The sequence below is a fragment of the Takifugu rubripes genome, chromosome 17, assembly GCF_901000725.2.
Source record: "Takifugu rubripes chromosome 17, fTakRub1.2, whole genome shotgun sequence".
NCBI classification, from domain to species: domain Eukaryota; kingdom Metazoa; phylum Chordata; class Actinopteri; order Tetraodontiformes; family Tetraodontidae; genus Takifugu; species Takifugu rubripes.
This window is the reverse complement of record NC_042301.1, coordinates 10,685,647-10,699,030: the sequence shown is the minus strand read 5'-3', so window position 1 is coordinate 10,699,030 and position 13,384 is coordinate 10,685,647. Positions and strand designations below refer to the sequence as shown.

The 13,384-nt window shown below is 45.3% G+C and overlaps 1 protein-coding gene across 4 annotated transcripts; it reads right to left on the bottom strand.

Annotated features, from left to right (window-relative positions):
* Window positions 1–2,553: 2,553 nt before the first annotated feature.
* Window positions 2,554–8,074, bottom strand: LOC101063539 (platelet-derived growth factor subunit A-like). Of its 4 annotated transcripts, none has more exons than XM_029851339.1 (7): window positions 7,471–8,074; window positions 7,074–7,170; window positions 5,226–5,333; window positions 4,957–5,150; window positions 3,725–3,820; window positions 3,544–3,598; window positions 2,554–3,096 (listed from the first exon to the last, which is right to left on the bottom strand). In XM_029851339.1, the coding sequence occupies exons 1-6, from the start codon at window positions 7,528–7,530 to the stop codon at window positions 3,584–3,586; spliced, it is 570 nt and encodes a 189-aa protein (XP_029707199.1). In that variant the 5' UTR covers window positions 7,531–8,074; the 3' UTR covers window positions 2,554–3,096; window positions 3,544–3,583. The 4 variants fall into 4 exon arrangements, with proteins under 4 accessions (XP_029707199.1, XP_029707200.1, XP_029707197.1 ...); XM_029851340.1 differs by having other exon boundaries at window positions 2,554–3,093; XM_029851337.1 differs by lacking the exon at window positions 3,544–3,598 and having other exon boundaries at window positions 2,557–3,096; window positions 3,691–3,820.
* Between the last annotated feature and the right edge of the window lie 5,310 nt (window positions 8,075–13,384).

The following is a 13,384-nucleotide window of genomic DNA, read 5'->3' as shown; positions in this document are numbered from 1 at the left end:
GATAAGGACGAAGAGAGCTGCGGTTTTGATGTCTGTGGCACCGGAAATTCTAAATATCCCAACAAATCTACCCACAATCCTCCGTTCTGATGTTCTGGTGTCGCAGTGGCTCTTAATGGCTTAAATGGGAATAAACCTGCGGAGGGATTAAAGAGGCAGAACATGCAAGACTGACGCAAAAATAACTACAATAGACTCCCAGCTGCACATGTGACATCAGGCCTAATCTCCACGGCGACGACGTGCAGCTGCAAAATAGGTTAGCGCCCCGTCACGGCGAGGGCTGAGTCCCGGACCGTTTGTTGATGTTGGTCCTTCGAGTCATCAATATCAGGAGTTCCAGGGGTGAAAGTTGTTTAAGTCTGAGTCCCTCCATTGGTTAGTCCATTAAAAAGCACTTAACCCCCCTCCCTAACCCCCCCTCCTGTCTGTTTTTATTCCCCTCGCTGTGTGTGCAAACACGTGGCGGTGGCGGCGGGCCTTTCGCTCGGCCCCGTCACACACAATGGCCGAACTGAAGGGGATGGAGACGTCGATGGAGGGGGGGGCGAAGTGCTGGAGGGAAGAGCTGGGCAGGATGAACCTCATTAAGAAATGGAGGCTGTTTAAAGGAATATCTGATAGTGATCAGGCAGCTGTTTCCCCCCAGGCTGAGGCGGGATGAAGACCTACAGCAGCCGACACCTTCACACGCCAAATTACTGCTGATGACTCGGCAGGTTTCGCTTATCAAGCTCAGAACATCGTACTTATTCCGACATGTTCAACTACCAGCATCGCTCCTCATTCTGGCTTTTACAGTCAACGGAGCTGCGGTCCTTCTAAACTACGGGGAGGTGTTTTATTGCCTTTTTGTGTGGGTTTTTTATCAGCTCAGACCATCAGCTGATGAAAAAGTCTCCTGCTTAACAATGTGCTGTTGTGGCTTTCATGTCACCTGTCAGAACCATTTAATTAATTCCAGCAACCAGATAGGCGATGCAATGTCTCGCGCCAAATAAGCAGAAATTTTTCATTCTGTATTATGAAAAGAGTGTTCCGGAATATGCTGCTACATGAAGAGGTCGACTTCAAACCAGAAGGGTGAGAAGATAACACGGTTTCACCCCCAGCTGAAGCGGCGGAGGTGAAAAACTGTGATTTCCTACCTTTGTTTTCCCTTTCAAGGTGATTCTTTTATTCAGCACTAACTACTGTGTGTCCCAGCTGACAAGTTGATTATTACAATAATGATTTTTTTTTAAGTATCCAATTTTAAGCTTCTTAGAGGCTGAGTTTAGGAAGACAGAGGTTTGGTAATCTGATCTGAGATCTGTAACTCCACCAGCTTACAGCAGGTTGGACTTGACCCGCAGTGTTCGGCATTTTAGCTACATGTATCATGTTGTTAATCTGCTTAACTGAGCTTTAGAGGGATGCAGTTTCTGTTTCTCTCTCTCTCTCTCTCTCACACACACACACACACACACACATCTTGTCTTTTTCATTTCCTCAATCTCACCTTTCCGACCCTGTCACACGGTCTCATCCCCATCTGTTCTCTCGCTCTTTGTCTCTCCAGAACTGGTTCTTGGCTCTTTGTTTCCTCGGTTTCAACAGTCTTTAATGGTGTTTAGCTGCCTGAACTTCCACATGTGCCTCACTCCTGCACCCCCCCCCCCCACCACCCACACACACACACACACTCACAGTGTCTTCTCTGTGCACTATATGTATAACTCCTCACTCCTGCAGTTTAGGCATCAATACTAAGGTAAAGCATCTGCATCTGCACGTGATTTTCATCAGCTCCTACAAAGAAAAAACACATGGCGGAAAAGCAAATTGGCGCCACAGCAACAAACGTTTGCTTTGTCTTCTGTTTGTTGTGGGAATGGTCGAGGTTTGAAGCCCTCCTTAATAAGTGTTTAACCTGCGGAACATAAAGACGGGTTCTGAGGCTGAGCAGGACCGCAGAGGGTGCAGCAGGTCGGTGGCAGGTGGAGGCAGCGGCCTCTTAAGCTACAGAGCTGCAGCTGTCATTCAGCAACAATTCCTGCTTTGTCTGGCAGTAGAAATCAGCTATTTAGCCATGTGCTCATGGAGAAAAGGCTTATAACACAGTTTATGTCCTCTATCAGGCACTAATGGCCACAACACTGACCCGGCCGGCGTGTTGCTGTTGTATTGTGTCAGCCCCTCCTCTTCTTCCTCCTCCTCCTCGCCCAGCCTTTGGGATGAGGCCACTCCTGAAAACATTTACCTTCCCCTTGAGCGAGTCACAGGTCAGTTCCTCCGTTCGAAACGCTAACAACAGCTGCATCACTGTGACAACACTGACCTATGGCCTGTTAGCTGCTAGCTACTCTGCTGCGCTAACAGCAGGCACATCTGTAACAGGATTCGATGCATGTGTTGCTCTGTGTCCCAGGCGGTTTAAGCTTCAGCGCTGGCATTCTACAGATAATCACTCACACACAGCCCACACGCAGACAGAAAGCCCACAGATTCCCGCACGCACTTTAAGGTTAAATCGTGAGCCAGAAGGGTGAAAACTGCTTTTCCCATGAAAGGTGTCCGGTTGCTATGCTGTCGTTATTTTTATATAAATAGTTTATTAGTATCAGTAACATGTCAGGAGGATTTTCTTCCCTCTCTGATGAGGATAACATACCAGTAAAGAAACAGACAGCCATAGAAAATGAAAGGTTATAAAAACAAGAGGATATATGTGCATGTATGTGTGAGTGTGTCTGGCTGAGTAAATCTTAAAGAGTATAAAAATCTAATCCCAGTTCCTGTTTCTAGAGATGATTCCACCAGGTTTATCATCGGAGTCACTGAGTGGTTTATACTCTGGAGGAGGAACAAGACGCAGGCGGTCACTCCTCTAGTGTCCCAGAATCCACCAGATTTCTGAGTCAGTCTCTGCTTCTTTAGCATCAATTGCTTCCTTCCTCCAGATTTAGCGAGTCCAGCTCCGTGCGATTCAGAACTCATCCACTGAAGCTCCTCCAGGTTACACTGATAGAAGGAGATGGCAGAGGTGGAGATGCTTGTCTGTGTTTGCTTGTCCTCCTCTCCGTCTCCTCGCCGTCTCTCTTCACCTAATGCCTGCTGGGAGGAAAAAGTGCTCTGATAATTCCATTTTTTTCAATTTCTTTCTCAACAATATTAGCTCTTAAAACTCTACCAGTTCTCATTTTTAATCACAATGGATCATACAATCAGAGTATGTTTAACTTTTACAGCAAAGAAGTGTTTGAGAGGTTTCCCACCGTACACAAACACGTCCCAGTTTTAGGAATCTGCGTCCTTTCAGCCGGCGTTTAATACAGGTTGGAACTGGAAAAATCACTCAATCACTGTTATCAATGCTGCCGTGTAGCTGGCTGTACTGCCGAGAAGCTTAGATAATGAGGAGTTTTAGGGGTTTGGGAGCGCGTGTGTGCGTGCGTGTGTGGTGTGTGTGCGCGTGCGTGTGTGGTGTGCGTGTATGTGTGTGTGAGGAGGTGTTTCCCTGAGGGAGGACTAACTCATGCAGAGAGGAAAAACAGTAAATACCTCAGATTTCTTATCAGCTCCTTTAAGGTGTCAGACACAGTCAGACAGAAGCAGCCTGTACATGACACACACACACACACACACACACGCACACACACACACACACACACACAGAGTTAGAGAAAACAAGAGGGAGAGTTTGCTCACCATTATGCGCGTCTGTTTTTGCATTTGTGCTGACGTGTTTGTTGGTGCACGTGCACTCCAGGTGATCCTCCAGCCTGACCTGCACCTCCCTTAACTTGGGTCGCCGGCGCACGTACTCCACCTTTGCCACCTAAGAGCGAGAGAGGGGGAAGGAGAAGAGTGTAAGCACGCCGTGCTGATGGCGATGATGGCTTGGCCGAGGGGCCCATCGTGCCATCTGTGCACATTTGGAGTGAGATCAAGCGAAGCGCTCCTCCTGACCGACAGCCACGTTTGTGGTGGAGCTGTGCGCACACACAGGTGTGTCTGCACTTGTTTAGATGAAAGAGTGGCGGGTTAATGCTGCCAGGACTGTCGAACTCACGGACGAGACAGATTTACCGTTCCTGGGTCAACATTAATCACGCCTGCTGCCAGATGTGAAAACGTCTCGTGCAGCCGTGCATCCAAAAACTCCCGAGTTGTTAGTTAAAATCGAACATCAGTCATGTGCAGATGCTTCGGGTCTGCCTGCTGAGCGACCCAGAGGCCACAGAAGCGACTGGTTCAGCTTACACTTCCAGCTCAGTAAGCTGATCTTACCCTGCTGGATGTTATTGAGAAGGCAGCATGAGTCTCATGATCCCATCTTGCCTTTAACCAAACTGAAAATGGCCATCTATTTATTTTTAATGGGGCTTTTGTGATGCTCCTGTAGCTTCGGGGGCTTGAAGGATTGCAGCTACAGCTGTCAGCTGATGAGCCTCTCTCAGGAGTCATGTGTTTCACACTGGAAATCCTCCAGGCCACAGATTCTAAATATCAAACATGTTTCATCTGAAACAGGTTGTCTGGAGCAGCAAGTCAGGGCTAAAGAACGTAAACAAATAAAACTACAGTGTGGTTGGAACCTGGTTTTTAATTTCAGATTTTAGCTGCTTTGTGTGGACACACGCTATATAATGCTTAAACACAGATTTTAAATAAAGCTATTAGGTTCCCAAACACCTGCAGCTGAAACAAACAAACACACAAACACACACACACACACACATACACACACACACGCACACACACGCACACACACGCACACACACCTTTACTAGAGTGTAGAAAGTATTTGCTTGAATAATGGCAGAAGTTTAGGAGCAGCAGTTCATTTGATGCGTTTATGATTAAAGAATTAATAATTGAAAATTGAGCTGGAAATCTTTTACTACCGTGTCTGTAGGGCCGAAACACACTTTCATCCGTCCTTTCAGAGAAAAGGAGACATTTCTTTTTCACCTTGACCGTGCGGTGCTGGACGCGAGCCGCCTGGCATCTCATGTTACTGGTGTTGCAGCAGCCTGTGCAGCGTTTCACCTCCACGCAGGGCGGCCAGATGATGAAGTTGGCAGAGGTGGGATCCACCTGGCTCCTGGGGATCTCGTAGATGGTCGTTCTCACCTTACAGATGGCCGGCAGGGCCTCTTCCACCACTGCGGGGACAGAAGGCAGAGAAGACATGTGATGCCTAGAGTTTTAGACTTTAGTGGTCGTTCTGCGTATCTCACCAGTGCTCCTCTTGTGTCTGCTGTGTTCATGCTCTCGCTTCAGGTCGAGAAAGCTGTGAGAGCTGTCCTTGTAGTTCTGGTGTTTAGTCTTCTCGATCACCTCGTTCTCTGGACAAAGACAAAACCACACTGTTGACATCACCATTTGTAAATATTACCACCTCCCCATGGAGTAGACACAACGGGTAGTTTATCATCACAGATGTTCTCTATACTCATTTTTACATATGACTAGCTCAGGTTGAGTCTATCGTAAATCGTGCACTTATTCATCCGTATAATTTGAGCAAAAAAACAATGAAGCACCACCTCTGTTCAAGGAAAAAGGTGCTGGAAACAGCAAATGGGACAATTATTTTCCTTCTCAACATGTGAATGGAACAACAATGTTTGTCTTTGTACTGCATGTGGAACTACACGCCCATTTACACCAGCCACAACTGACGACCCCGGATTCACAAGGAGAACTCCTAACAGACAAAAGCAGAAGGAGAAAGAAGTTTTCAAATGGCAGGTTATCTGATTATCACAGACAAGGCTCCTCTGATCTAAGCACAAGGCTGACCAGATTAAGCTAACCATGTTATGCTGTTTAGATCTGTAAAAAATGGATAAATCTGACTTTTTACCATCAGCTTAAATCCAAAACTACATATTTTACACTACACTGAAACATAAACAAGCAGCCAAGTTTAGCTTTCAACACTGCTTCAATCTGATTTTGAACAATAAACAGTGTGTGTCCCATGCACACATCAGCTTAAACACACAATATAAATGTATTGTGTATAAAACACAAGAGAGAGCACCTTCAACCTCTCAGTGTGTGTGTCGCTCTCTCTCTCTCTCTTTCTCTCCCTCACCCTGACATGCAGGAATTTCAGCATGAATTATACATAGCAACGCAGCAGCCTCCCAGCGGACCCGGCTCTCAAACCAATAATGGGCAGCATGACAACAGTATAATGAAGTGAGCCACTTGACCCCCACTGAGCCGAGGACCCGTCACACTCCACATTTGCATCTCAAAGATACCAGGGTTAACAGTGGCACTCCTCCTAGAAGCACACATTAAAAATGTTTTTTTTTTGTTCCACGGACGACCTGGAGTTCAGAGCTAAATTTAGGATTCCGCTTCTGTGAGCGGGAAACGACATGGTTATTCCCGTTTCACGTCACTGATTTGGTTCTGATTTAAAACCCGTGTAATGAGAGGTGATATGTCCTGTCTGTGCTGCAGGTGAAGCCAATTTGATTCACTTCAAAGCTATGCAACATTTAGAAATTTTGGAAGTAAACAGAGAATCGAGACCTATAGTCAAATTCCAGGGGCTTTAGTAACACCAAAAGTCTCCAAGAAGAGACATCTTTGCTTACTTCACCATTGTGTTTCAATTTTTCCAGCTTTTCATCACTTTACAAAATCAGCATAAGGCTCTTAAAAAGAAACCCTGGCTTTAAAATCGTCACTCCCAGTTTAGTGTTGGCAGTGGCTGAGAAAACACAAAGTTTACTCAGAGTTCACAGTGGGTGAAAAGAGTGAGACGGACTGCTGGTCTCCCAGCAACGTCTGGAGAGGTATTCCAGTAATGAGACAAGAAGACAGCATCCTCTTACTGTGCACTGAAGCAGATGCAGCTAATACCTCTATTCAGAAGTGGCAGAAATGTGACAGCAGCAACTTCATATCAGATCCGTGTCTATTTCCTTCTTTGGCTTTGCTGTCTGGTACTTCCTGTATTATTACCCTCATGATAACTCAAAAGGAAGTGGCTCACTACCTCCTCATATCACTTATGTCACATCTCCATGTGAAATTGGTGAGAGTTGCATAGAGAGGCGCTTTACCTACGGAGTCTATCTCTAGCAGCCGCTGGAGGTCGCTGATGCTGCGAATCTCGCTCCGAGAGAGGCGCTCCAACAGCTCACGGGGCAGAGGGGAGTCCTGCGGGGGAGGGGGGGGGGGGGAAGTCAGCCTGTGAGTCGCTGTGCAGGAGCACAGATGTTCCGTTGCACATAGATGTGTCAAACACACAAAAGCCACATCATAGGAGCATTCATTAAATGTCTCCTGCAGCTATTTGTTTGTTGTGTTTAATGGCATTGGTGCGTAATTACACGGGAAGAAGTTCCATCCGTGCATGTTTTCATTTCGACAATAGTTACAGCGGAAGTTAAAGTTAGTAAATACCCACAGTATGTTGGGAAAACATCAGACCATTTGGACACACTTTGAGAGGATTACCTCGGCAGCGGTGCGTAACAGGCAGAGGCAGCCGAAGAGGTGGAACACCGCGGCTCTCATCTCCTCTCAGATCCGCTGCAGAGGCACCAGGACGAGGCGGGGGTCCACTGCCAGAGCCGGGCTGTTGCTCCCTGCTCCCTGGAGCTCAGAAACATCCCTCGGAGAAAAACGGGTGACAGTCCCGGCTTCAATGAAAGAGGTGGTGCAAGAGGTTACTGCGACCGCACCTGATGAACTGTGGATAAAGAATAGAGTCAAAGATATCCCGCTTCTGCAGTGCTGAGTGAGTACGGGGAGAGCTCGGAAGAGTACCAAACCAATGTAAAATAAAGTGAATAACCGAAAAGCACGTATGAAGCCTGGGTTGTCGTGACTACACTAGTATCCGACACTGGCAGCTCTTGGATCGGGCATAAAGTACAGGTGTCCAGTGGGAAAATGCAAACTCTGCTTTCACGCATCCAACAATATCCATATCTTAGCTCCCGGAGTAATCCTTTCAAAACCAAAATCCGTGCGCGCTGGATTTCTTGACTCTGATATATGTCTTAATGAGGGCTTTTTTTCTTTCAAAGCCTGACAGTTCTGTCTCTGTCCCAAGAACAGGAACCGAGTGACAGCAGTGAATCAGTCCCCACATCTGCAGACCACCGCAGACCGGTATCAATAGCCGGCGATCCTGGGATCTCCGGGGTGAATGGAGCCGGGATGCTTTTTCAGTCACAGGATATAGCCGTGCGCGCCGCCGAGGTCCAGGTCTGTGAGCGCGCTTTGCGTAAAGTAGTAGGACGCTGCTGGCTACCAGTAAACCACAGTTAACAGAACCCGTGCACATTTTTCTCACAGCTGCACCATCAACTCTCTGAGCATCAGTGTAAATCCAGTTTATAATGTTTAAGCCTCTCTGTGATAATTAACTACCTCGATAGAAGCTAATTTATAACTGAGTTTAACTTATTTTGATTGTGTGTGCTGAGTTACCGTGTGGATGTTTAATTGTTGAGTAATAAAGCACATTATGGAGTGTCCCGACTGACTGAGGCCCGATTACTTTGTAGACTAAAGGAAATTATACCCTTGACCTTATGCAACCTTCCCCAGACAAGGTTGGTGGCCTAAATTCCCTTTCTTATAGGTTATCTTATCATACAATTATCATAGATGGACTACATTTATGAGGAAATGCAGAACATAAGCTCAACAGATCAATTTTCCCAGGTCTTAAAGAACTATTTTATAGGAACCAACAGTGTTAATGTGTGTAATTTGGGATTAATGAGTGGAAATATTACTACAGCAGAAACCAGATCCTTAACTGTGATATACCTTTGACTGAGATAGCCGATTACAGTATTTAGCATCTATTCTTTTACTTTGTTTTACTACGGGAAATTGCTAAAGGAATGTGCAAAACTTTCCAGAGCTAAAGTTTCATAAAGCAGTGCTGGAATCTGGAAATCCCAGCTAATGCATTCAAACGAGCACGTACACGCTGATTCTACAAGTCTGGCTTTTTCTACATATATGAAGCACGTGGGTGTGTGTGTGAGTTGAAGGCACAGAAGCCAATCAAGTACAGATGGAGGCAAAGGAGGAAAGGAACTGATGTAGATTTTCCTTGTGATGGCTTTAGCCTGTCAAGCTCGATGTTCTTTAATTGAGTTTTTGGTCCAACATACTGGGTTTTACACACACACACACACACACACACACACACACACACATACACACACACACACACACACACGCACACACACACACAGAAGAAGAGGAGCATTGAAGGGGAAATGGGTCAGAAAGGATTCAAGTCTTCAGTGGTGTTCACTCGTCCCACGATATCGTCACTTCCTCCCAGACCGCCGCCGCCGCACCTCACTCCTGTTTTGTCTTCAGTCTTTGTGTCGCTCATCTGCCGTCTTTGTCTGTGCAAGCAGGGTTTCCCAAGGGCCACTGGTCCAGACAGAAAGGTGGCTCGGTCAATAATTTACTCCAATGTGTGAATCCATTGATTGATAAGCTGATTTGTTCGTAACATTCCATAAATTAACTCCACAATAGCTTGGGAAAATTATGTAATTCATTCACTGCATGTTTGAGAGAGCTAGAGCATCAATACTGGTAATATGTGGTAAATTTGCAAAGATGGTTTAAGACAAATAGCCATAAATTGCATTAGCATTGAAAACAAATTCTATATTTAGAAATTTTCTATCAATAAGATTGATGTCTCTTGTAATTGTTTTTGTCTATGTTATCTATCCTCCTTTTCCTCCCTAATACGTATCTCCCACATTATTTCCCACTTGCAACAGCCATATTATTTATAAACCTGTAAAAAAACTGTATTCCTTTTTTTTAACCTTTCAAGTTTTATTTTAAAAGAAGTAGTCTGGTACAAAGACCGGATGCACCATTCAAGAGTTTGGTGACCTTGGTTAAGAGAACTTCAGCAGTGTTTGTTACACACGGAACTCCCAGCTGCCAGACTGTGGGAAATAAGAACCAGAGAGAACTGGGTGAAAATACAGAACTTGAGATGTGGAAGAGGTCGGAGCACGACACCGAAAAGGGTTCAACCGTTAGAGGGACTTTTTATTCCGCATGTGACGGAGGTTCAGGGGCTATCTGCACATTTATTGACGAAACCGAGCACATGGTGGAAATAACCTCATGCACTTTTCCTCCCATTCTCTTTTCATCCGCCGTTAATTATTAGGCTCCTCAAAAAAAAAAGTCAGAAAGGATTTCTCCATTAAATCCAGGGTAAATCCACCGCTGGGCACCTGCCAGAATCTATTGTGCAACGCATGAATGTTTGGTCATCAGCCAAAGGGAGATTTATCCTGGATTACCATCTCGAATATGTCGGCATTTACCTGCGCGTAATACCCCACAGCCACCACCGGACCGTCTGTCCAAAAGTCTGAGAGAAAGCTTTATGTAGGGCTGAAAACACAGGGCCCTTGTCTTGTGGCAACCCGCACTCACGAAGACAGAGAGCCAGCTTAACTGGGGTCGGAGTGGGGGGCTGCAGTAAGGGCAGGACCTCCCACCATTCTGACTGAAGTTACATTAAACACCGGGGAACGCTCGCAACATTGACTGTCCACACCGCTGTGCACATTTCAGGGCATCCAGCGTGATTACTGAGGCATGTTTCAGCCTACTATCCGAATGAACCCCTCCCCCATATGAAATAAATAGACATGGTTGCACATCTCAACCTTCCTATTTGAGCCTTGAGACAAAACATCACATCTCAGATCCTGCGTGAGGACTTCCTGCGCAGTTGTTGACATCTGTCGTCTGTCTGGCCAAACGGCAAAGACAAAGAGTTTCCTCTACACGTCAGTTTCAGCAGACAGAGGAAGGGATGGGGTGAATATGGTGCTCATCACTTCTGTGTAACAGCCAAATGAAGCCAAATTGGTCTTTTGAAGAGCTGCAGACATTTGGTGATGACAAACACAAATGGATCAAAATTAAACTCAGAATGAATTCAGTTCAGCTCATTTCTATCCGACCATCTCCTACTCCCTGTCTGCTGCAAGAGAACGTCAACACCTCTTCCCTTTTCCTCTTCCTCCAATTCTCACCTCTGGCTTTAATATTTGCCAGCTGATGTATGATGTGATAAGGTAAAGAGACAATCATAAACTACTCAGATTGGGACTGGGACATGTGTCCAAGCTAACGGCTGTTGGAGAAAACTAGTTTGGCTGTTGTATTTTACCCATGGAACATCTGATTCAAGCAACCATCCACCCCCGATTGTTCATCACTTCAGCTGGGAGACCTGAACCTCCTCTGCGGAAATAATTGGGAGGCAGTGAGGGAGGTAATTGTGTTTTCCATCTGGTGATTCATCAGGAAGTGCTAATGAAACCTCCTCATACCACACACACACACACACACACACACACACACACACACACGCACACGCACACACACACGTTTCCACTCTGACAAAACCTCAAAGCAACACACCCACCCTGCAGTTTGTGCAGTAGTCTAAGTTTGAGTGCTGTTTCACCCTTCAGCCTCACCTTTCAAAAAGATTCAGTGTTGATTGTGCTGTTTCTACCCACATGGCATCTGGACCCCCATCGCACTTCTGTGTTTTGATTTTCACACGGAAAAGGAGGACGGGGTTGATGGAAAAAGTGGTTCCTTCAAGTGACATAATGAAACGTGCTGTGGTCTAACTGCTGGGATTAGCTCCAATGAACCCTCGCGAACTTGATTAGGAATGAGCAGCAGTTGACACAAGAGCATTAAAATGTAGCCTTGAGGATCCAAGCTGCACAATATAGGATATATATGTTGTTAGAAGGGGTTGAGAGCAACACACAACACAAATATGCACACAAAAAAAAACAATCCACACACAAAAACACAGAAGCAAACTCCTCTTCTTTCTTCCAATCATGCTCAGACACCAATTAGTAAAGCTCTCACGGCATTTATGGCCAGGCTGGGAACTGCAAAGATGAGAAATCCCCCTCTCTCCTCTTCCAAAAGAAGGATTTCTCCTTCATTGTTGGTAGGTTGAGAGAGAAGGATGTAGGGTGTATTTGGAGGGCTGCTGATGTGGTAATTTTTGGCTTGGAAACAATGCCACGCTGTCTAAACAAGGGTAATACAGGGGAGTAATGGAGGTAGTGTTTGGTCTCTGTGTGAGTGCTAAATAAACACACAAACTGAGGTGACATCATTCCATTCCACTAGAAACCCCACTAGGTGAAGGAGGAAGCATCATATTAACTCCAAATTAGGACAACACAGACTCTTTATGTGAAACACACATTAGAACAGTGAGAGTCTGTTTCTTTGTTCAAGTGTTTATGTGCTACTGTTAAAGGGAATCCCACTATAATTAGCTCTATAGATGTTTACTATGGGATACTAACGGGATGTTTTCACTCAGCATTTTGAGGTTTTTCTCCTACATGCTTAAAGACGCCAGCAGAGGAACTATTCAGGAACATTGATGCAGAACACTGTCTCAAAAGGCTCAACAAGGAACGAAAACAGACAGAAAGTAACATGAAAAATGCAGTGTTATCGAAGAAAGCCAGCTTGCTGCACACATTTACAACTAAATCAAACATTTTTGATACAAAGCTGCCACAAGCAGCCTGTGAATCAAGCCAAAAGTTGACAGATAGATTACAGTGGAATGCAGCAAGTAGACTCTATTATTTTGACAACATCTCTGGCAAAGTGAACAAAGTTGCACCTTTCCTTTGAGTGTTTATATTTGAACTGTACTGTTGTGATTACCTGCCCGAGAATCCCAAATTGTGTTGAGACATGAAGTGCTCTGGCTCCTCTAACCCCTTTTCATCAGCATGCATTATTATCTGCAATACCTCCAAGAAGTCATTAAAAGTGCTGGAAAAGATAAAGACAAGAGGCTGACATGCCTGAGCTGGAGAGGGTTGGAAATGTGGGTCAACTGGGGAGAGAACCTTTCCACCAGCTGATGAGGTCTGGTACAAAGATATGACAGATCAATAATAAGTCACAGTTGCTATACAGCAATCACGACTTGGTGGGAAAGAGGGAAAAGGCAGTAGAATTTTGAATAGTTGAAGAACTAAAACACTTTTGAAGTGATCACAGGTGTTTGAATATACAATTTATGTTTCATATTTTAAAGAAATAATGACTCTTGGAATTTAAAAAATACAAAGGAATTCTCAGACCAAGACAATGATCCTGTCTTTGCTGGAGTGAAGCCCGGGTATTTATCACCACCTAGTGGCCTAAAACTAAAACAATGCCACGCAGTCCCTCTTCCTTCCCCTTTGTGTTGGCTGCTTCATCACCACATTCACACTCACTCAAACTCCACACCTCCTCCTCACCGCCAACCAAAGACCGTTTGACAGATTCGCCCGATTACCATCTA